General features: G+C 42.9%; 1 protein-coding gene across 4 annotated transcripts in view; it reads right to left on the bottom strand.

Annotated features, from left to right (window-relative positions):
* Positions 1-23,134, bottom strand: part of SMYD4 (SET and MYND domain containing 4) — a 70,848-nt gene that overhangs the window by 25,239 nt on the left and 22,475 nt on the right. For all 4 annotated transcript variants that reach the window (XM_045490442.1, XM_045490441.1, XM_045490444.1 and 1 more), the window contains exons 4-10: positions 20,507-20,596; positions 17,878-19,012; positions 4,715-4,897; positions 3,639-3,802; positions 1,337-1,469; positions 384-500; positions 70-193 (exon numbers count right to left, since the gene is read on the bottom strand). In XM_045490442.1, the coding sequence (XP_045346398.1) occupies positions 70-193; positions 384-500; positions 1,337-1,469; positions 3,639-3,802; positions 4,715-4,897; positions 17,878-19,012; positions 20,507-20,596 (1,946 nt within the window). The remainder of the gene's footprint in view (positions 1-69; positions 194-383; positions 501-1,336; positions 1,470-3,638; positions 3,803-4,714; positions 4,898-17,877; positions 19,013-20,506; positions 20,597-23,134) is intronic.

The following is a 23,134-nucleotide window of genomic DNA, read 5'->3' as shown; positions in this document are numbered from 1 at the left end:
AGGACAGAAGAACCTAATGAAAGACAGGGAGTGGCCTGGAAAGTGTCAGGAAAAAAGAGAAGGACTTACCCGTTGAAGAAGAGTTGGGCCAGTTTGAAGAGCTCATGGCCCATTTCAACACTGGACGGCCCATGGCGAGCCTCAACCACTCGGAGACTCTTCTGTAGATGGGTAGCTGACTTTTGCCAGTCCCCTGCAGAGACACAAAAATCTGGTTCCAGGAGAGAATCACAGTCAACTGTGGATGAATGTTTTCAGGGTGTGGAAAGCTCAGTAGGAGGGAGAACAGCTTTAGCTGAAGGCTAAGAGGTAGGCTAGGGTCATGACCAAACACACAAGGCAAACTTGTTCCTCAGAAGAGAAAATGAAGACACAAGTCATACCTAAGGCGGCATAGGCCTGGGCCAGGTCATCCTCCATTTCTCCCACCAGACTGTGTTCTCCTGACAGGAAGCTCTGGGCATCACGCTGGCACCCCAACAATAGCTGAATGGCTCGCTCTATCAATGCAAAGGAAAGTGGCCTCATTACCACACAAACCCAGTCCTGGAAATGTGAACCCAGCTCTTAAGTTCTATATTGGCTGGGTTGAATGTGGAAACCCTACTTTGTCTCCTTCGGTTGTGACCAACCCACAATGTTTGTTCCAGTAAAGCTGTTGTTCTCTTATGTTTTCTCTTTCGATAGAAAAAGGTGCTAGGTGAGGCCTCTCCACATTTACTCTGGGTTTCCAACTTCAGTGGCCTAGATTCCACTTATGACCATGATTTCTCTTGACACTGAAATCTAGGTTAAAGGTCAGCTTTCACAAAGTTCAGTAAATAAATTCCTATGACATCAAGTTAGAAGGCAGAGTTTGCAAGGGTGATGTGGAATTCTACAACTGTCTCTCTGAAGAAAGCAGGATACTTCCATCCATTGGACACACGCTCCACTACTCTCTACAAGAGATGAGGCTCTGATGAGAGCAGAGAATCTCTTTAGAAAATTAAGTCATTAGGCCCTGGAATTAAAAATAAATCCACTGAACTTCTGGATATGCACAAAGATCATGGGTGTCAGAGATAACCCTTTAGTTATCATGGGGGTATTTTAACTTAGCTCTCTGATGCACAAGAGAACAACAGCTTAAATCCTCTGGCCCTTTTTCAAGGACACCACACAAATTCAGCTGGTTAGGGTTTGGTCTCATTGGCCTGCATAGCCATCTTGTGGCTGGCATGGGGATAATTAAATGTAATTCTTCCATCATCACTGAGTCTCCTTGAGTCCAAGGTGATCTCAGAATGAATAAAAAGGAAGGGGCTGGAGGACCAAAGCAGGGAGCCAGTCTCACCTGGTTTATCATTTTTGAGAAGCTTCCGGGCCATCCCAACCTGCTGCTGAAGGTCCTGTAACCGAGAGATGAGGTGATCTCTGCTGACTGACTCCGTACAGGACGTGCTGCCACAGATCAGTACATCGTCTCCCTGTGGAAGTCAGTTTTGTCTTTATTCCTGTACCACAGTCGGTTAGCAACATTGCATGTGCCTTACATTATAGGGTCACTCCACAGCTTCTGACCCCAAAGAGATGCCGGCAATAATACACCATGACCAAAGCCTGACTCACTTCGGTTTGACAGCAGCAACTCTACTGAAAGCAGTAGATGATCCCACCCTAAGATTTAATTTTTGCAAGCAAAATTAAACTGGTATTACAATTCACAGTTTCTTCCCATCTCTAGACTCCTTTCTTATCTCTCTTTAGGGTCAGAGCTTTGGATGACAGACACATTCCTAGTGGTTATGAAAAGGCCATATGAGTACAGAGTTCTTGGGGGCATCTGGGTGGCTCAGCTGGTTAAGCATCGGACTCTTGATCTCAGCTGAGGTCTTGATCTCAGGGTTGTGAGTTCAAGCCCCATGTGGGGCTCAGTGCTGGGCGTGAAGCCTATTTTTTTTTTTTAAAGGGGGTGTCTGAATGGTTCAGTCAGTTGAGTGTCTGACTCTTGATTGTGGCTTAGGTCATGTTCTCACAACCCAGGGTCATGGGATGAATCAAGCCCTGCATTGGGCTCTGCTGAGTGTGGCGTCTGCTTGGGATTCTCTCTTTCTCTCCCTCTGCCCCTCTCCCCGGCTCTTTCTCTCTCAAATTAAAAAATAAAATAAAAAGAGTACAGAGTTGTTGAATCACTTTGTTGTGCATCTGAAATTAATGTGACATTGTGTGTCAACTATACTTCAATTTAAAAAAAGCAAAAGCCATAAGAAAACCAAAGGAAGAGGTGCCAGGTGAGGCCTCCCCACATTTGACCTTGGGTTTGTAACTTCAGCTTTCCAACACAACAAGCTCTACATTACACTTATGGTTCCCCTAAGAATACTGTGTCCTCTGGCAGAGGAGAAAATCTCCGAGGTGAACATTTGCTGGTTTTTAATTTTTTTTTTTTTCAACGTTTATTTATTTTTGGAACAGAGAGAGACAGAGCATGAACTGGGGAAGGGCAGAGAGAGAGGGAGACACAGAATCGGAAACAGGCTCCAGGCTCTGAGCCATCAGCCCAGAGCCCGACGCGGGGCTCGAACTCACGGACCGCGAGATCGTGACCTGGCTGAAGTCGGACGCTTAACCGACTGCGCCACCCAGGCGCCCCAACATTTGCTGGTTTTTAAATGCCAGTATCGGGGCCCCTGGGTGGCTGAGTCGGTTAAGCGTCCGACTTCAGCTCAGGTCATGATCTCGTGGTTCATGGGTTCGAGCCCCGTGCTGGGTTCTGTGCTGACAGCTCAGGGCTTGGAGTCTGCTTTAGATTCTGTCTCCCTCTCTCTCTCTGCCCCTCCCCTGCTTGTGCCCTGTCTCTCTCTCTCTCTCAAAAATAAACATTAAATAAATTTTTTTTAATTAAAAAAAATAAATGCCAGCATCTACACCCTCATTTGGCAATAGCAACGTGATTTCTCCTGAGGATCCTCCCCTACCCTCCCCCACTCAGGACCCCGTGGCTGAGGGGGTGGTCATGTGGCTCCAATCTGACCCATTCCTCTGGGCCAAATGGCTGGAGGAAAACTATGTGACTGATTTTCCACCAGCCACGGGGATCAGGCCAATGAAATGAAGCACAATTTTGGCCTATACTGCTGTGAGAGGAGCGCGTGTCTTTATCCTCCCGGACCAGGAGGATGTGAGGCTGGAACTGCCGGTAGCTATCTCGCCACCACCACCAGAGGGAAGTCTGTCCGAGGATCGCCTTGCTGAGAAAGTGGAGCTGAGGGAAGGAGGGAGGGAGAGAGAGAAATCGGTCTTGGTGACATTATCTGAGTCCCTGGATCCAGTTGTTATCTGAAGTACCCCCATCCTGGGACCTTTTAGTGATTTATTGAGCAAATACATGCCCAGTCTTTTTTTCCCCCCTTCCCTCTCCCTCACACCAGTTTAGGTGGGATTTTCTGTTATTTGCAAGAGACAGATTACTAAATCCAACGTTTCCTGTGGTTCCTGTGGAGGGGTAACCAGTGTGCGGGGAAGATGAGCTGAAGGGGAAGAGACTTGCTCTCAGCCTCCCCTGAGAAGCCTCCAGGCTTCTCCTGAAGATTTATGGCCTCTGGGCTGGATGACTGACCTCCAGCCAAAGTAGAGAAGCAAGAAGAGAGATTTACCTGCATGAGCGCCCCGCAGCTCCTACAGCAGAAGGCCTCCCACCGGGGCCCTGTGGCGGCTGAGTGCTTCTCGTTCTGACAAGCTGCGCAACTGCAGTCAAAGAAATACTGTGATCTCAGCTTCTGTTGCCTTTCAGCAGCACGCATCCTGCTCTGGTGAGGCCCTGCAGAGAGACCACATGTGGCCAATAGTGAAGGCAAGAGGGAGTCAAGCACTAAATTTAAAAAACTTCAGTTTAGGGGCATCTGAGTGGCTTAGTCAGTTAAGCATCTGACTCTTGATCTCGGCTCAGGTCATGATCTCATGGGTTTGTGAGTTCAAGCGCCGCACTGGGCTCTGCACTGACAGTGCAGCACGGAGCCTGCTTGGGATTCTGTCTCTCCCTCTCTCTGCCTCTTTCCTGCTTGCACTCTCTCGTTCTCTCAAAATAAATGAACAAACTTTAAAATAAAATAAAAATGCAAAAAAAAAAAAAAACCCTTCAGCTTAGCAGAGGATCTGGTCAATTATTCATCATGTGACAGGTGTCTTTTACTCAAACATTTGTGGAACTAGATATAGAAATAAGCTTCTGGGGTGCCTGGGTGGCTCAATCAGTTGAGTGTCTGACTTCAGCTCAGGTCATGATCTCACAGTTCGTGGGTTCGAACCCCGAGTCGGGCTCTGTGTGGAAATATCAGACAGAGCCTGGAGCCTGCTTCAGATTCTGTCTCCTCTCTCTGTCCCTCCCCCGCTTGCATGCATTCTGTCTCTCAAAAATAAATAAATGTTAAAAAATATTTAATTAAAGAAAGAAAGAAAGAAAGAAAGAAGCTTCCAAGTTGGAAGGATAGGAAGGAAAAAAACCCAAAAAGTTATTCTGAGCCCATTTTTGGCAGAGGAAGTTTATGGGATTAAGCAGTGAGATACGTGATAGCTTAGACACAATAGGGCCAAGGAAGGAGGCCAGGAGGCCTTTTCTTTTTCTGGCCCAAGTGTGCACTGCCTTCACCTGTCCATTGGTTTGCCCATTCTGATTCACCCTGTCCTTTCCTGCCAGAGAAACGTGGACAGTGGCGAGGCAGGGAGGGCTCACCATAGCAGTGGAGAATCTCTTGCCCTTTTCCAATCTGCTGTGATGCCCGAACAGTGGCGATGGTGCTAATGAAGGACACGCTGGTGTTGGGGCTGCAGGAATGGTTCAGGAGGCTGATGACAGGGAAGATGCCCGTGGCAAGGCGGACCTGCCTGCTGTTGGTCACGCTGTTCTCTTTAGATCCTGAAAGAGCAAGAGGAAAGGAAAAATGTGTCAGGACAGTAGTCTTGGCCTCACTGTCGATTCCTCAGAAGATGAGCTGGGCAACTGGGCCTGAAGCCCCGTCTGAGTCATAGCTCCATAGCCGGATCTGATACATATCAGATGAAACATGACTCACAGCAAACTCTCGTCCTCAGGAAGCAAAGCAAACGAACACATGAAAAGTCCACTGAATCCCGGAACCCAACCATTGCGTCTCGATACCAGAAAAATCCAAAGATTAGAACTTATTTTTTTTTTAATGTTTATTTTTGACAGAGAGAGAGGGAGAGACAGAGCATGAGCAGGGGAGGGGCAGAGAGAGGGGGAGACACAGAATCCGAAGCAGGCTCCAGGCTCCCAGCTGTCAGCACAGAGTGCGATGCGGGGCTCAAACTCACAGACTGCGAGATCATGACCTGAGCCGAAGTCAGACGCTCAACTGACTGAGCCACCCAGGCGCCCCCAAAGATTAGAACTTATTAAAAAAAAAAAAAAGAATAAAAAAGGAATTATCAGCTGGGAGCCTTCTAGGTAGACAGTTTCATAATGTTCACCAGGACACAGAAACCAGAGTGCCTGGTGAGATGATTTCCCAAAGACTTTTACAGTCGATGCCGCTTTTGTTTAACCGGTCTCTGGTTAGTTAATAGAACAAGTCACCTGATCACTATCCCAAACTAGACAGGTGATAATATGTTTAAAAAAATCACGTTCCTTATGCTTACCTATTTGTTCTGCCCTCTGTCCCAACTTTATGGGAAATCAGTCACTGAAAAAAACCTCTCTGGAAAAGCTCTAATTCAAGACAGTCGCATGTCCCACACGATCTCTTCTTTGAAACACAATTAGCCAGCAATTTAACTACGTGATTGAAAATTAGGAAGGAAGGAAAAGGCCTCTAAGCGGGGAGGCTATTTCTGCACCAAAGCTCGCGACTGATACTCATAGATGAGTTCTTTATGCTCTCATGTGGTCCTATTTGCTCTTATTTTAGCCACAGTTATAGCTGCCTTAGTTATTCAGTTTCTCAGCCCACAGCAGCCCAGAAACAGAGAACTAATAAGAGGCAGGTTTTATGACAACGGCAAAGGAAACAGGTGACAGACAGGAGAGGGAGGTAGAAAACTTATATAAGAATAACAGCCCGAGGGCAAACAAAAACACTAGTACCATTCAAGTTTTACTACCAGTGTATAACACTTCCCTTAACCAGAGGTTCCTAGACCGACGGCGTACCGACATGGGTTTTGTAATAGCCATGCACGGCTCGGGAATATGTGTGCAAAGGCAGATAACCCTGGGCATCCAGAAAGGCTTAAATTGTGTTCAGTGGCCTTGGTGTAAGCGTGAGGAAATCGTATTCCCAACGAAACCGGCTGAAATATGAAAGCTGCCGGTACTTCAAGGGAAACCTTCAGTTTCCTGGAAACCTGAAAAACCATCGGCTAATTGCGGTATCATGGCCCATGCCAGGAATCCCAACGCACCAGTTGCCGAAGAAATGAAGCGGTCTAGGTGCAAATGTGATGAATAAAGAAAATATCATGATCCATCATGTGAAAATGTCTTAGAAAGGAAAACGTTAAATATAGGAATAATGTTGTCTCTCTGCAGACAATCCTATTATCTGTTGCTATGGAGGGCAAGAAAAGAACAAGTAAATAAAATTCGCAGGGAATCCAAATGACTCAATTTTAGTCACCAGTTCTACAAATTGTATTGAAATCTTTCATCAGAGCTTGTCTTCAGTATTTAGCAGATTTTAGTTTCCCTTCCTTTTCCCCCAGCCAATGCCTACCTTCTGGTGTATGTGCTAATGAGCAGTAAAAATGCTAAAGGGTAGGCAGCGAGAAGGAGCAGTACAGGGCACGAACAGTTTGTTGTCTGAATAATCAGCCTCTGCATAATTAAAAGTTGACTTGCATTCCCAACTACTGATAACTGGCAGGCTATATTAGCACAGTTGTTAAAATTTTCCCAGAAAAAATTATCACAATACGGTGAGTAATGGCAGCTTTGTGAATTATTTATAGATTATCCTCTAACATAAGTAGGTCCAGGAACTGAGTGGGGTGAATATTTATGTCGGAGTTGAGTCTCCCTCTAATTATTTCTAAAAATGAAGTATTGATTTAAAAAAATTACCCAATATTTTACATTAGTCATCTGCTAGGAGAGATAATGGAAAGTGAGAATATATATGTACCTTATCAACCAAATTTAATATGTGACATTTGTGCATAAAACGAAAACGAAAACAAAAGAGGGAGTGATTCTTTATTTTACCAAAAGTGTACCTTAGTAATATCCCCAGTGCATTTACAATGGGGTTCAAGTACAGAAAAAGAGATTTATTCCAGACTTCCAGACTATACCTATTCCGGTAGATATTTTATAACAAAAGAAATTTGTGTGTACAGCACACAGATAATCAAGGATCCAAACTGGAGGTAGATTCCTTGGTTGTTGAAGAGTGAAAGCAAAGGGCAGTGAATTAATCTGAACCTGCATGGAACCTCGTTAAGCCTTGTGATGAATCCAGATACCTCTGGAATCTGCCATTCCCACTGAGATAGAACCACACATATCAGGGTCTAGAATACCACCTGTGGCCATTCTGTGCCTTAAGATAAGTACCAAAGAGAGGTTTCTGATGAACTTTGATTAAATAGGATTCATACAAAGATAATAACATACTTTTTCATAGGGTTTGGTCAAAGTCTATCCTAGTTAACACTTTAATCCTTCTGTGCTACTAATGAAAGAGCTGCTAATGAAATTCAACGAGAACACTAAACTGAGAGGTGTCAGAACCCCAAAGAAATAATAAAAAGGGATATAACAAGATTAGAAATATGAGCAGACTAAAACAAAATCAGTTGGATTCAAAAATGAAAGTGAACATCACTGGTAGGCCGGTAACTGGTACAACTTTCCTGGAGGGCAAATTCCCAATATGTATCAAGTGCCTTAAAAATGTTCATACGGGGCGCCTGGGTGGCTCAGTCCCTTAAGTGTCTGACCCTTGATTTTGGCTCAGGTCTCGGGCTCTGCACCAACAGCACGGAGCCTGCTTGGGATTCCTCCTCTCTCTCTCTCTCTCTGCCCCTCTTGAGTTCTGTCTCTCAAAATCAGAGAGACAAATGCTCATACAAATAAAGTTCCCATTGTTTGAATTATTTTTGTTATTTAGAAAACTAATCAATGTTACAAAAGGAACACATGGTAGTCAGAAAGAAATTACAAAGTGAAAATTGTAGAGAAAATAAATCATCTATAAGCCTACCAGGCAGAGGCATTTTCTTGTAGTCCTCTTTCTAGCCTCATGCATGAAATTTTTCGTGTCATTGGCCACGTGGTACACATAGCGATTTATTGGCTACTTCTTTTCACTTAACATATCATGGCCATTTCTTTATACTCTAACCTAAAATCCTTATCACAGTTAAAACAAACAAACAAACAAACAAACAAACAAATCCCCCAAACCCAACAAAGCAACTTTGCCAATCTGACAGGGAAAAAATGGTATCCAGTTTTAATTACAATAGAGACATGAATTTATTTTTATTATTTTATTATTTATTTTTAAATGTATATTTATTAGAAAATGTTTATTTATTTCTGAGAGAGAAAGAGAGAGCATGCACAAGCAGGGGAGGGGCAGAGAGAGAGAGAATTTCAAGCAGGCTGAGTCAGTGCACTGAGTCAGTGCAGAGCCTGGCTCAGGACTCAAACTCACGAACCGTGAAATCATGACCTGAGCAGAAATCAAGACTCAGAAGCTTAACTGAGTCACCCAGGGGTCCCACCGCTATGCATATTTTTAAAGACTGATTGCTAAGGATTTGATTTTAAGATTTGCACAGTTGTTAGAAACACTCTCTCATTTTGTCATGCACATTTTAGTTTTGTTTATGGTTTTGTTTTGTTTTTTTCCTTCCTGGGGGTGGTTTGCTGTTAAAATAACAACTATTTCATTTGCTTATAGTGCTGTGTGCCAGCAACTTTGCCCAGAGTTTACCTGAACACTTTTTTCTGCTGGTCTTGCCCCGGATTACTCACATGATTGCATTCGTCTGGCACATAGTCTTTTACCCGCAAGAAGGCTAGCCTGGGCTTGTTTATGTGGCTACACAATTATTCCAAGAAAATGACACGGAAGCTACAAGGCACCTTAAAGCTTAGACTCAAAAGTCACATAATGTCACTTCTACTGCATCCCATGGGTCAAAGTAAGTTACAGGGCTGGCCCAGATTCAAGGGCACAGGAAACAGACTCTACCTCTTGACTGGAGAAAAACTAATGTCAAGTGGTAAAGGGGCAAACATAGGGATGGGCAAAATTGTTGGGGTCGTCTTTGCAAACAGTCCTCCCCAGAGGCCTGGAGGTTCACCCAGCCCTCTCATTATCCATATAAGAATACTGAGTGAGGGGCGCCTGGGTGGCTCAGTTGGTTAAGCGTCTGACTTCAGCTGAGGTCATGATCTCGCGGTTCCTGAGTTCGAGCCCTGTGTCGGGCTCTTCGCTGACAGCTCGGAGCCTGGAGCCTGCTTCAGATTCTGTCTGTCTGTCTGTCTGTCTGTCTCTCTGTCCCTCCCCTGCTTGTGCTCTCTCTTTCAAAAGTAAATAAACATTTTAAAAAAACAAGAATACTGGGTGAAATTTCTCTGACATATCTTTCTAGATATGTCTCCTGAGGTAAGGGGAACAAAAGCAAAATAAAAAGCTTTTGCACAACAAAAGAAAACAACCAACAAAATTAAAAGGCAACCCACTGAATGGGAGCAGATATCTGCAAATGACAGATCTGATAAGGGTTAGTATCCAAAATATATAAAGAACTGATATAACTCAACACCCCAAACAAAAAATCCAAGTAAAAAATGGGGAGAAGAATAGAGATTTCTCTAAAGATGACATATGGAAGGCTAACTGACACATGAAAAGATGCTCAACATCACTCGTCATTGAGGGAAATGCAAATCAAAACCTTACACCTGCCACAATGGCTAAAATGAAAAACTCAAGATCACCACGTGTTGGTGAGGTTGTGGAGAAAAAGGAATCCTCGTGCACTGTTGGGGGGAATGCAAACTGGTGCAACCACTGTGCAAGACAGTTGGGAGGTTCCTCAAAAAGTTAAAAATAGAACTATCCTATGATCCAGTAATTGTACTACCCAAGGAATATGAAAGCACTAAGTTGGGGCGTCTGGATGGCTCAGTTGGTTAAGTGTCCCCAACTCTTGATCTCAGCTCAGGTCACAATCTCACGGTTCTTGGGATTGAGCCCCACGTCAGGCTCTGTGCTGACAAGAGGAGCCAGCCTGGGATTCTCTCCCTCTCCCTGTCTCTGTCCCTCCCCCATTCTCTCTCTCTCTCTCTCTTTTTTCTCTCTCTCAAATTAATAAACTTTAAAAATTTTTTTAAGGTTTATTCATTTTTTAGAGACAGAGACAGAGCATGAGTTGGAGAGGGGTAGAAAACAAGGGAGACACAGAATCCGAAACAGGCTCCAGGCTCTGAGCTGTCAGCACAGAGCCCGATGAGGGGCTTGAACCCATGAACTGTGAGATCATGACCTGAGCTGAAGTCGGATGCTCAACCAACTGAGCCACCCAGAAGCCCCTCAAATTAATAAACTTTTAAAAAAAAAGTTTAAAAAAGGTTTTTAAAAACAGAAAACACTAATTCGAAGGGATATATGCACCCCTATGTTTATTGCAACATTATTTATAATAGCCAAACTATGGAAGCAGTCCAAGTGTCTATGGATAGATGAATGGATAAAGAAGTGGTGTGTATGTGTATACACACACACACACACACACACACACACACACACTGGAATACTATTCAGCCATAAAAAAGAATGAGGTCTTGCCATATCCAACAACATAGATGGAGCTAGAAAGTATAATGCTAAGCGAAGTATGCCAGTCAGAGAAAGAAAAATGTATGATTTCACTCGCCTGTGGAATTTAAGAAACAGAACAAATGTGAGGAGCCTGGGCAGCTCAGTTGGTTAAGCGTCCAACTCTTGGTTTTGGCTCAGATTTGTGGGTCTGAGCCCTGCGTCAGGCTCCGTGCCTCAGTGCGGAGCCTGCTTGGGATTCTCTTTCTCTCTCTCTCTCTCCCCCGCCTCTCTCTGGCCCTCCCCTGTTTATACTCTCTCTCTCTCAAAATAAATAAATAACCTTTAAAAAGAGATTAAAAAAAAATAAAAAGAAACAAAACAAATGGACAAAGGAAAAAAAAGAGACAAACCAAGAAACCAACTCTTAACTATACAGAACTGATAGTTACCTGAAGGGAGGTGGGTGGGGGGATGGGGGAAATAGGTGATGGGGATTAGATTAAGAGTGCACCTGTCTTCATGAGCATTGAGTAACGTGTACAATTGTTGAATCACTCTGTTGTACACCTGAGATGAATACAGAACTGTATGTTAACTACACTGGAATTAAAAAAAATAATAATACTGAGTGAGACACAGAGAGGTTAAATAATCTAAGTTCATATGGAAAGTTAGTGGTTAGATTCAGCAGAATGGAAACTCAGGTCTGTTGCCTCCAGTCCCATATTTTCATCCCTTCAAGGACCTCTTTCACCTCCATTCTCTATCTTCTTTATTGATTCTGGTGTCTTTGATATTTGGTATTTAGGTTAAATCTAGCTATCTTTTAATTATCAAAATTGGATACCAATGCTTTAAAAAGCTTCTCTCACCCCGAGACCATATAAGTGTTCACTTATCTTTTCTGAGATATTTTATGGTTTAATGCTTCACTATTTAAACTTAATGATTCGGAGAAAGAATTTAATACTTTTTTAGGGGGGCTATCATATCAGTACCAAGCCCTTTCAGTATGTATGTATGTATGTATGTATGTATGTATGTATGTATGCATTCTTCTTCTTAAGAGTTCAGATTTTATTAAACAGGTTACAGAAGAGGTTTGGTCAAAAAAGACCAACTACATCCACATGATCATCAGACTCCTCTGATTCTTCTTTTTTTTAACTGTTGATTTATTTTTGAGAGAGAGAAAGAGAGCGAGAGCGAGAGTGAGAGTGAATGAGTGGGGGAGGGGCAGAGAGAGGGGGACAGAGGATCTGAACCTGAGCCAAAGTCGGACACTTAATCAACTGAGCCACCCAGGCGCCCCCAGTCTCCTCAGGCTCTTCTTTCTTTGCTTCCACCTCCTTCTCTTCAGATGGGCAGCAGTGGTGGCGGGGCAGGACCTCCTGCGGGTGCAACGCCAGCTGCTGGAGCGGGTCCATCAGCTCGAACTTCTCAAAGGACATTTACACCCTCTGCTCTAATGGGGGCATTGACCTTAGCCTTCCTGACCGCCGCCAGGTCAGGTCATACAGGCTGAGGGCAGGGGAGATGCAGGCCAGCTCGGACACCGAGGTCCTGGGTGGGTGAGTGCCAAGCAGACGCTGCAGGGCGTGCTGCTCTGTGCAGGAAGGGAGGGCCTCACCCCAGCTGCTGCCTTAGCTTGCTCGGAAGGACCCAGTAAAAGTTCGGTACTCTTACAAAAGGGCCATTCTCATCACTTATTCGAGATGAACTTTAGAATCACTGTCAAATTCCAGGAAAAATCCAGTTGTAATTTTGTGTGAAATGGCATTACGCTGATTTGGGGAATGTGGGGGAACTGCCATGTTTAGTTTTCAGTCTTTCCATCTAAGAATATGGCCTGTCTCTGCATTTACACAAGCCTTCTTGTACATCCCTCTAAATTAAAATATCCTTGCATTTCTGGAAGAAAGCCTACTTGGTCTTATAGTAGTGTTCCGTCAGTAAACTACTGGATGTGATATGGCAGTGATTTTTTTCAGGGTTCTAACAGCTATATTCACAAGTGAGACTAGTCTATAGTTTTTCTTCTTGGCTTTACAAAATGAGTGGGAAAGGGTTCCAGATTCCCCCATGCCCTGGAACACTTTATAGTGTATAAAAATGATCTTTTCCTTAGAAGATCATTTTTTCTTTGCTTTCTTTATTAAAAAAAAAATTCGTGGCTAGGGGTGACTAGCTGGCTCAGTCGACTGAGTGTGCCAGTCTTGATTTCGGCTCAGGTCACGATCCCAAGGTGGTGGGATCTAACCCCCTCTTGGGCTCTGTGCTGAGCGTGGAGCCTGCTTAAGATTTTCTGTTTCTCTCTCTCTCTCTCTCTCTCTCTCCCCCCAACCTTCCTCCACAGCCTGTGCACACACTCGCTCTCTAAAATTAAAAAAAAAAAAAAAAAAGTGGCCTAAATATGGTCCTTAAAAATTTTAAAGAACTTATCCGGAAAAGAGTTGGTCTGGCTTGTTTTTATGGAAATACTTTCATAATCTTTTTCAATTTCTTCCACAATCACTGGACTTTTGAAGTGTTCTCCTCCTCAGAAAATCGAGGCAATTTATATTTTCTACAAAGTTTTTCCTTCCTTTTATTTTATAAGTGTTATGCCCAGAATTCGTGATCCCCAAAGACCATCAGGGAGCCGAGTCCGATGCAAAAGCAAAAGAGCCTTTATTCGAGCTAGCTCGAGCTCAGTCCCCTACCTGCACCCACGCAGCTGTGAGATACCAGGGAGAGAGAGAGAGTTTCGAAAGCACAAAGGTTTTATAGGGGTCTAGGGGCAGCCGATTGGCTGGGGAAGGGGCGTGGCCTCGGCCGATTGGCTGGGAAAGGGTCAGAGTCCCGCCACGCAGGTCGCTGGGCGTGTTTTGATCAGGAAGCTTGAATGGGTGAGCGGGAGGTCACTCAAAGGGAGGAGGCGTGGTCTAGGTGAAGGACACAGAACAGGATGGAGCCGGCCAGCGTAGGCCCGCCCTTTCAGTAAGTAGGCTCCACACCAAACGCAGAGCCCAATGCAGGGCTTGACATCACGACCAGGAGATCAAGACCTGAGTTGAGATCAAGAGTTAGAGGCCGCCCAGGCAACCCTACAAAGTTTTCTACTTAATGTTTTCAAGTTTAATAGTCTAAAATCATATTAAATATTTGCTTAAAGTTAAAAAAATTATATTATTGGCTATATTCATTGTTCCTAACTTTGTGGGCTTTTTCTTTTCTTTTTTTAACGTTTATTTATTTTTGAGACAGATAGAGAGAGAATGGGAGCAGGGGAGGGGCAGAGAGGGAGAGACACACAGAATCTGAACCAGGCTCCAGGCTCTGAGCTGTCAGCACAGAGCCTGATGGGAGGCTTGAACTCAGGAACCGTGAGATCATGCCCTGAGCATTAGTTGGATGCTTAACTGACTGAGCCAACTGGGCACCCCCCAGGCTTTTTTTTTTTTTTTTTTTTTCTAAATAGATTTCGTTATTACATTTGTCAACTCTTTGTTTATATCAGGGGTCTGTAAACTATAACCTGTGGGTCATATCCTGCCTGCTGCTTGCTTTTATACAGACTGTGGTCTGAGAACTGTCTTCACCTTTTTAAGTGGTTGGAAAAAAATGAAAAGAATAATGCTCATGTTGTGAAACATTATAAGAAATACAAATTTCACAGTCCATTATAAAGTTGTATTGGAACCCAGCCATACTCATTCAGATGTGCATTGTCAATTGCTGCTTTGGTGCTACAACGACAGAGCTGTGTGGCTGCAAAGGAGACATGATGGCCTGCAAAGCCTAAAATATTTACTATTTGCCCCTTTACAGGAAAAGTTTGCTGAGCCCTGAGATAAGGAGAACAAAGGCAAAAGAAATGTAGATAAAATTACATTTCCTTACAACTTGCACCCATTGACAGGCAGAGTAGGACAATCCTCAAGGAGCCCACAACTGCCTAATGGTAATGCTTTGCTAGAGGCAAAAAGCAGCCTTAGCGTGATAATAGCCAGACCTCCAGGATTCTGTAAATTTCCTTTAACATTGGAAAATCCTGTCGGAAACTTCTTTTATCTCTAACTTAAAAGTATACAATCAATTTAAAAGTAGTATATAATCAATCCCTCCTCACAATCCCAGTGTAGTTCTTTAAGCCCATGGGTCCTATCCCGTGCTTCAATTAAAAACAAAAACAAAAACAAAAACAAAAACAAAAACACACCTTTTTGTGCTGAAAATGTCTCAATTCTTTTTTGACCATTGGTTCCTGGCCCACATCACATCACCCTGGTCTATAGGACACAAGTTTGTTGGTTTGTTTGTTTTTAAAAAAAATTTTTTTTTTTAACATTTATTTATTTTTGAGACAGACAGAGAGAGAGAGCATGAACAGGGGAGGGTCAGAGGAAGAAGGAGACATAGAATCTGAAACAGGCTCCAGGCTCTGAGCTGTCAGCACAGAGCCCGACGCGGGGCTCGAACTCATGGACCGCGAGATCATGACCTGAGCCGAAGTCGGACGCCCAACCGACTGAGCCACCCAGGCGCCCCTATAGGACACAAGTTTTGATGGATATTATGTACTGAATCCCCTAGTACAGTAGTTATCTTGGCTTCTAGACCCTTATTATTTTATTGTATTAAAAATTTTTTGTTTAACATTTATTCAATTTTGAAAGATGAAGAGAGACAGAGCATGAACAGGGGTGGGGCAGAGAGGGAGACACAGAATCTGAAGCAGGTTCCAGACTCTGAGCTGTCAGCACAGAGCCCGACGCGGGGCTTGAACTCACAAAACACGAGATCATGACCTCAGCCGAAGTCAGACGCTTGAATGACTGAGCCACCCAGATGCCCCTAAATTATTTTTACTCATTTTGAAAGATTCGTTTAGAGTTTAGCCCATTTATAATTACTTAAAAACTCATTTTACCATCTTTATCATCTTTTTGCTCAGTTAACTTGTTTTTAAAAAATCTCCCGGAGAATAATAAGCAAGTATACAATCCATTTTAAATTTACTAGAATAACGTTACTACTGTGTGAATCAGTGTTTTTAATTTTAAAAATATAGAAAAACTTCATGGGTGCCTAGGTGAATCTCAGCTCAGGTCTTGATCTCAGGGTATGAGTTCAAGCCCCGTGTTGGTAGGCATGAAGCCTACATAGGGAAAAACAAACAAAAAAACCATATAATCTTTATATACACACACACACACACACACACACACACACACACACACACACATATATAAAGAAGTTCAAAGAAGAAAGTAGCAATCACCCATATTTCCACTTTCAGAATTGATTACTGTTAAGATTTTGGAATTTTTTGCATTTAGTCATTTTTTTTTTCTATTTTTAAACATCATGTAAATAAGAATAAATTATGCATAAAATATAGAACCTCATAGATAGGGGCACCTGGGTGGCTCAATTGGTTGCTACCCAAAAGTTTATTCTGAACTTATGAAAATTTTTACCCCAAACTTGCTATGTAAATAAAAGCCTGACTATAATGAGATGTCACACACATGGAGCAAAACATTTGGGCTAAGATTGTTTGATGGTGCGGAACAGGCCATGGAGGGAAGCAGATGGAAAACTCCTCTGCCATTCTGGCTCTGGGAGTCAGCCTGCTATTGTCTACCCAGACAAGAGTTTCTACAGTTCTTAGAGCTACTGACATTTCTACCTTTTTTGTCTGTTCTATTAAGTACTTTAGGAGCACGACGCAATAAAATCAGGAGTTGGTAACTTTCTGCCATTATAATCTGGAAGCCCCCTATACTATATTTTTATATTTGCAAAAACAGAACTCAATGAAAATAGTATTTTTTAAAATGCCAGGGAATGTACCCAAGGGAAAACAAAATTCTGGAAAAACCCTCAACAGATGTATTTTAGAAGGTAGCAATGGCTCAAAGAAGCAAAAGAAAGCAGAGAAGAAAACAGAGACTAGCTTGCAATAGGATTTCCTAGTATTATGGGATGAATCCAATGCTATTTTTGGATGTTCCATGTGCTTCAGGATGGGGAAGAGAGTCTTCCTCCAAAACACCTGTACTGAAATGCCTATACATCATAACACTTGGCAGCTGAATTAAAATTTAGGATAAAAACATGCATACAAAAGGTTGACAAAATTCTAGATTACCTAATATGAGAAGATCAAAAGAATTGAATTGAAAGACAGTATCTGTTAAAACGGAGATCATACGATAGAAATGCTGGAAACACCATCTCTTTTCTAATAGTATCTGTTGTCAATACAGTGTCACTGTGATGCTGGGCACATCCAGTCTCTCCATCTGCCTTAAATAGGCTTATCTATAGGACATGTTTCAGGCAAGCAGGGTGAGGCTGGTCTGTGTCTAGGGGTGGCCCCTAGATTATTGGCCATGCACCAAAGGACCAACAGTTCATGGTAGTATTGTGTGAAAAGTTGTGCTTGGCCAGATCGCTCTCTTGGAAATTTAAAACAGAAGATTGGGGGAAATCTGTCAATTGGAAAGGGAAGCGATCGAGTGGCTGAGTCATATGACTAAGACTCTGATATGCTAACTCAACCATAGACCTTCTTTCTGCAGTCTTCTTTGATTACTATTTCATAATAAACTCCCCCTTAGCAATTGGGTTTTTAAGGTACTTTTACAAACTACAAAGGTATTCTTCACAACTCAGTAAAGTTAGGTGGGATTAAACTAGCCATTTTAGTGGGGTGTCTGGGTGGTTCAGTCGGTTAAGCGTCCGACTCTGGATTTCGGCTCAGGTCATGCTCTCACGGTTTTTGAGTTTGAGTCCTGTGTCTGGCTCTGCCCCTCCCCTGCTTGTGCTTACTCTCTCTCTTTCTCAAATGAATAAATAAACTTAAAAAAAAAAAAAAAACCCATAAACTACCCATTTTAGCGATGAGAAAACCGAGGCAGAGTGGAATCAAATAATTTGTTAAGGCCACGTAGCTTCTCAATGCCATAATCACGACATCACGAGGTAGCCAGCGGTGTTTTCCCATCAGACCGCTGATTTGAAGGCTGCCGTTTCCACTCACAGTTCTTTCTCCCCAGACATTAGCTACATCAAGGACAGTACCGTAAGGCAAGAACAGTTTCCCTCCTACCTGTGTGCTGAATGGTGGTGATCGCCTGAGCGTTACAGTGCAGCTGCAGCACGTGTTTCAGCATGGCCACTCCCCACACATCCAACTCTGAACCCGACCCAGGAGGCACAGCCGCCGCTGGCTTGTAGCAACTGGCTGCTTCAAGTCGCCTGCACAGTGCAGAGACACTTAGAGCACAGAGAAATCTGTGCTCCGGGCTATGGTTTCCAGTATGTGGCAGGAGGTGGAACACGGCATTGTAATTACTTTCATATTTCCCATTCAGATCACATCCTGGAACTGGGGGCTCGAGCATTTTGCCTTTGTTCTCACTCTCCCCTCCCAGGTCACAAGTGAGTGTTTGCACCAGAGTCTCTCTTTCAGGTGAACACGTGTCTTTGTTCCTAATCTCACCGCAAAGCTTCCTTATGACTTTGCTTGCATCCTCAAATCTAGCTACGAGAGTGGACCTCAGGGCAATGTGGCAGAAGACACCCAGTGTGAGAAGCAGCCCCCCTAGAGAACACTCCACACTATGGTACAGGTCCCAGGCCTGCTGCATACAGTCATGGCTGCAGTATTTGGCATAGCTGCACCCATCACAGGGAACTGTGGCCAAAGTGTGGTCCAAACATCGGTGACAGTAGAGGTCCCCGTTGGTAACCCTGGTATCCCACTTGCTCTCTAGGTGACGTAGCGGTGGCATCTCTCCCGGGTGAAGGACGCTCACAAAAGCATCCTCCTTCACCAGGAGCTCTCCTGGGAGAATATCTTTTGTGGCAACCAAATAGCGGCCTCTTAAAGGGTCTGTGCGTAAGCTGACAGATGACGATGCGCTGGGGACTTGTCCATTCTCTCCCTTTAGGTCCATATCCTCCAAGGCTTTAGTTAGAGCTGCCGGGAAGGTTTCTGTGAGACTCTCCTTTTCTTGTGCCTTCATTTTCAGACGACAGAGGTTTGTCTGCAGAATCTGAAACTGGGCAGCTGCGAGGGTTGGTTTGGCAGCAAAGCTACTTTCAAGATCACTGATGGTCTGGCTCGCCTCCTGTCGTCTCCCCAGGGTCACCAGACATTCGGCCTTACGCAACATCATCTTGGGTTGCAGTCTCTCTGGATACCCGTGCATCTGCGCTCTCATGATGTCTTTAAGACACATCTGCAAACAGAAAGGAGATCCCCAAATGACCCTTGGTCCCTACTTTCAGTGTCTATTGCAAATGGTAACAAAAATCTACAGGAAACTTACGAGATTATTACAGATGCAGCAACTATAACCACGTGCTAATTTCTTTAAATCATATTCTACCGTGTGATGTTTTGAGTGATTAAGTAATACTTGCCGAGGATATTGTGTTTGTCTTATTGAATATTCCTGTTTTGAGGAAGAAAAGTCTTACACACAGAAGTCAGACAGATCCGCATTCCACTATTGACTGCCTCTTACGAGCTGTGGGACCCTGTGTAAGGAACTTCATTTCTAAGTGTCTTGGTGTTCTCATCTGAAAAATAGGGACAACCTCACAGGGTTGTTTTAAGGATGAAATAAGGTAATACACCTAAGGTTGAAAAGAATGCGTGGGGCATCGTATGTGTTCAATGTATGATGATCACTGCTGCAAGAAGGGAATAGAAATAACCAATATAGGGAAAGTTATGAAGGGTTACATATTACACAAGTTCTTGCAATTGTTGTCCTCAATTGTCCAGGACTTTTTTGCTCAGGGTCTGGAGTTAAATTCTTGCTTGTCTCTTTTAGTTCAAAGGGCAATAGGTATGAACTTGTGAGTATTCAAAAAGTTCTTAAAAAAAATTTTTTTTTTAATGTTTACTTATTTTGAAGAGTGAGAGAGAGAGAGTGAGCAGGGGAGGGCCAGAGAGAGACAGAGACACCGAATCCGAAGCAGGCTCCAGGCTCTGTGCTGTCAGCACAGAACGTGACACTGGGCTCGAACTCATGAGCCGCGAGATCATGACCTGCGCCGAAGTCAGACACTCAATTGACTGAGCCACCCAGGCGCCCCCAAAAAGTTCTTAATTGTAGGGAATATTTTACATTTCTGTGGTATTCCAAAAAAGGACATGCCAAAATGACGTTTGCGAGCTTGTCCTTAGACCTCAACTAGGGAATGAGAAGAAAGTCGCCCATATAAAGCCCACTTCCTCATAGGCATACACAGGCATTTCAGCGCAACTTGGACTTGCCCTTTCAAAAGGCATATTGAGGGTGAGCTGCATTATTGAAGGGATAATCTTGAACATGCTCTACTCATTAAAAACAAACAAACAAACAAGTAAATTGTTTGCAAACACTTGGAACCCGAAGTATTATTAGCAACATATCTCACCGCTGATCTCAACACTGAGAACTGCTGACCCACTGGATATAGTCCATGGCCCTGTGCCACGTGCCATGACTCTTGTCAACCAATACTGCCCCACATAATCACCTGTGATAGGTAAAATGAATCAGGAGAGAAAAAAATGAATCGGGGAAGAATAAATTTGGGAGGATACCAATTTTCTTCCCATTCAACTGACTGCAGCATGGCCTAGGTTTAGTGCTCCTAGGTAGGAGCAGAGAAGACAGTCTAGTCTTCCAGGGTACCCCCTCCAGATCCTCTCCAATCACACCATGCACCCTGATACTCACTTCATGCTGACCCAGGTGGAAGAGGGCTGCAGAGCGATTGGCATAACACAGTGAAATGTCTGCAGTGTGAGGCCTTGAATGTGATATTCCCTGCAAAACAATGAACCGGTTAAAAGTATAAATGGGAAATAGCATTAAAAAAAAAATCTCTACACCCAATGTGGGGTTCCAACACACGACTCCGAGATCAAGAGTCATGTGCTATACCAACTGAGCCAGCCAGGCACCCAGAAAACAAGCATTTCTAAAGGTTTTGTTTTTTTTTTTCTTTCTTCCAGATAAGGGCTCTGCTATGAAAGATGGTATGAAATTCGGAAAGTTACTGGATCTTTTTGTGCTTCAGCTTCATTTTTAATTATCTCAGAGCAAAGCTGTGAAGATCGAGTGAGGAAATAAATATTCAAAGCACTTTGAAGATAGCAGCATCAAACACCACTTCAGCCACAAACAATCCTAAAGGTAAATGAAAATGGAGGAAAATATTGCAAGCACAATCCTGCACACAACAAAGGGTGAGTGGCACAAATAGAAATTCACAAAAGAAGAAACACTAATGATACTTATTTCTTAGAAAACAAATAATTAATTTATTTGTGGATAGTAAAATACATGCAAATGAAAGCACACAGGGCTCCTTTCCTTCTACCACCAAATTGGCAAGGATTAAGAATTATCATAAAGGTAGCATCTCAAATCACTGGAGAAAAAAAAGGGATTATTCAATAAAAGTATTGTGACAAGTAGGAAGAGAAATAAAGTTGGCCCTCTATTTATGATAAACCTTTAATTAGGACAAATTCTCAATGGATCAAAACCTTAATGTAAAAAATGAAACTCTCAGAGCACTAGAAGAAACTATAGGAAAAACCTAAAGCGATGTTGGAGTGAGGAATCCCTTTGTAACTATGACACAAAACCCAGAAGTCACAAAAGGTTAATAAATTTGAGTACATAAAATATTTCTTGAGGCACCTGGGTGGCTCAATCAGTTAAGTGTCTGACTTTGGTTCAGGTCATGATCTCACTGTTTGTGAGTTCAAGCCCCACATCAGGTTCTCTGCTGTCAATGTGGAGCCTGCTTGGGATCCTCTGTCCCCCTCTCTCTGCCCCCCCCCAAAATAAATAAACACATTAAACAACTATTGAAAAAACACATTTCTTTACAGCAAACCAATAAAAGCAGTATCAAAAGGCAAACATTGAACCGGAAAAAATATCTGTAACTCATGTCACAGGCAGAGGGCTCATTTCTTTACTTTATGATAGTTCTTGCAGATCAATAAGATGATGACCAATAATTCAACAGGAAAATAAGCAAATGATATGAATAGAGAGTTCTAATGGGAAATAGAAATGGCTCATAAACATATGAAAAAAATGCTCAGCCTCATTCATAATCAGCAAAATGCAAATTAAAACTCTACTGGACCTTGAAAACATTATGCTAAGCGAAATAAGCCAGAAACAAACGGACAAATATTGTATGATTCCACTTACATGAGGTACCTGGAATAGGCAATATCATAGAGACAGAAACAGAACAGCGATTGTCTGGGGTGAGGGGGAGGGAGGTATGGAGAGTTACTGTTTAAGGGGCACAGAGTTGGTTTTGGTTGATGAGAAAGTTCTGGAAATGTATGAAGATGGTTGTGATGTGGGAAACAAAGGCAAAAGGAAAAAAATTAAAATTTCCTTACTTCTTACTGCCCATTGACATGTCCTTGAACAGGCTGAGCAACCCTCCTCTAGGAACTCAACTGCCTGGATGTTAATACTTTGCTAAGGGCAAAAGGCTTAGCTTAGCATTAGCCCGACCTCCAGGATCCTGTAAGTCTTCTTTAACATATAAAAATTCCTTTGGAAACTTCCTTTCTCTCTAACACCCCGAGATATATGTTGGCAATCATCCTCCAAGCTTATGGCCCACTGATACACATCTGAAGGATCTCAAGACTGAGTTTTTACTAAACAATAATAAATTACCTTCTCCTAACAAGAGTTAGCCCCCTCAAGGTCCTGGAAACCTTACTTCCACATTCCTTAGAGACTTACTCTACCCCTCACCCCCTCCCAACTTGAAGATATATAGTCAAGGGCTCTTCACAACGCTAGTGCAGCTCTTTCTGCCCACGTGTCCTGTCCCTGTGCTTTAATAAAAACCACCCTTATTGCCCTGAAGATGCTTCAATTCTTTCTTGACCATTTGCTGCAAACCCCAACATTTCCACATCAGTTAAACAGCACTGTAAGTGTACTTAACGCCACTGCATTGTATACTTAAAAATGGTTACAATGGAACATTTTATGTAATGTATATTTTACCAGAGTAAAAAAAGTTTCCATCTGATAAATTGGAAAAAAAAAAAAAAAAAAACCCAACTATACTGAGAAACCATTTTTTAGCTATCAGATTGGCAAAGATAAATAAAGCCGATAGCACATGGAGTCATCAAAGGAGTGGGAAAATGAGCATTCTCATATGTTGCCAGTGGGAGTATAAGCTGGTCTCATGATTATGAAGGGCAAGTTAGCAACATATATATGTATTTCATATATATATCTGTATCATTTATATCTCCATTAAACCAGCAACTCCTCTTCTAGGAATTTATCCTACAGATATAATCT

The sequence above is a fragment of the Leopardus geoffroyi genome, chromosome E1 (genome assembly GCF_018350155.1).
Source record: "Leopardus geoffroyi isolate Oge1 chromosome E1, O.geoffroyi_Oge1_pat1.0, whole genome shotgun sequence".
Lineage (NCBI taxonomy): Eukaryota > Metazoa > Chordata > Mammalia > Carnivora > Felidae > Leopardus > Leopardus geoffroyi.
This window is presented reverse-complemented; position numbering and strand designations above follow the sequence as displayed.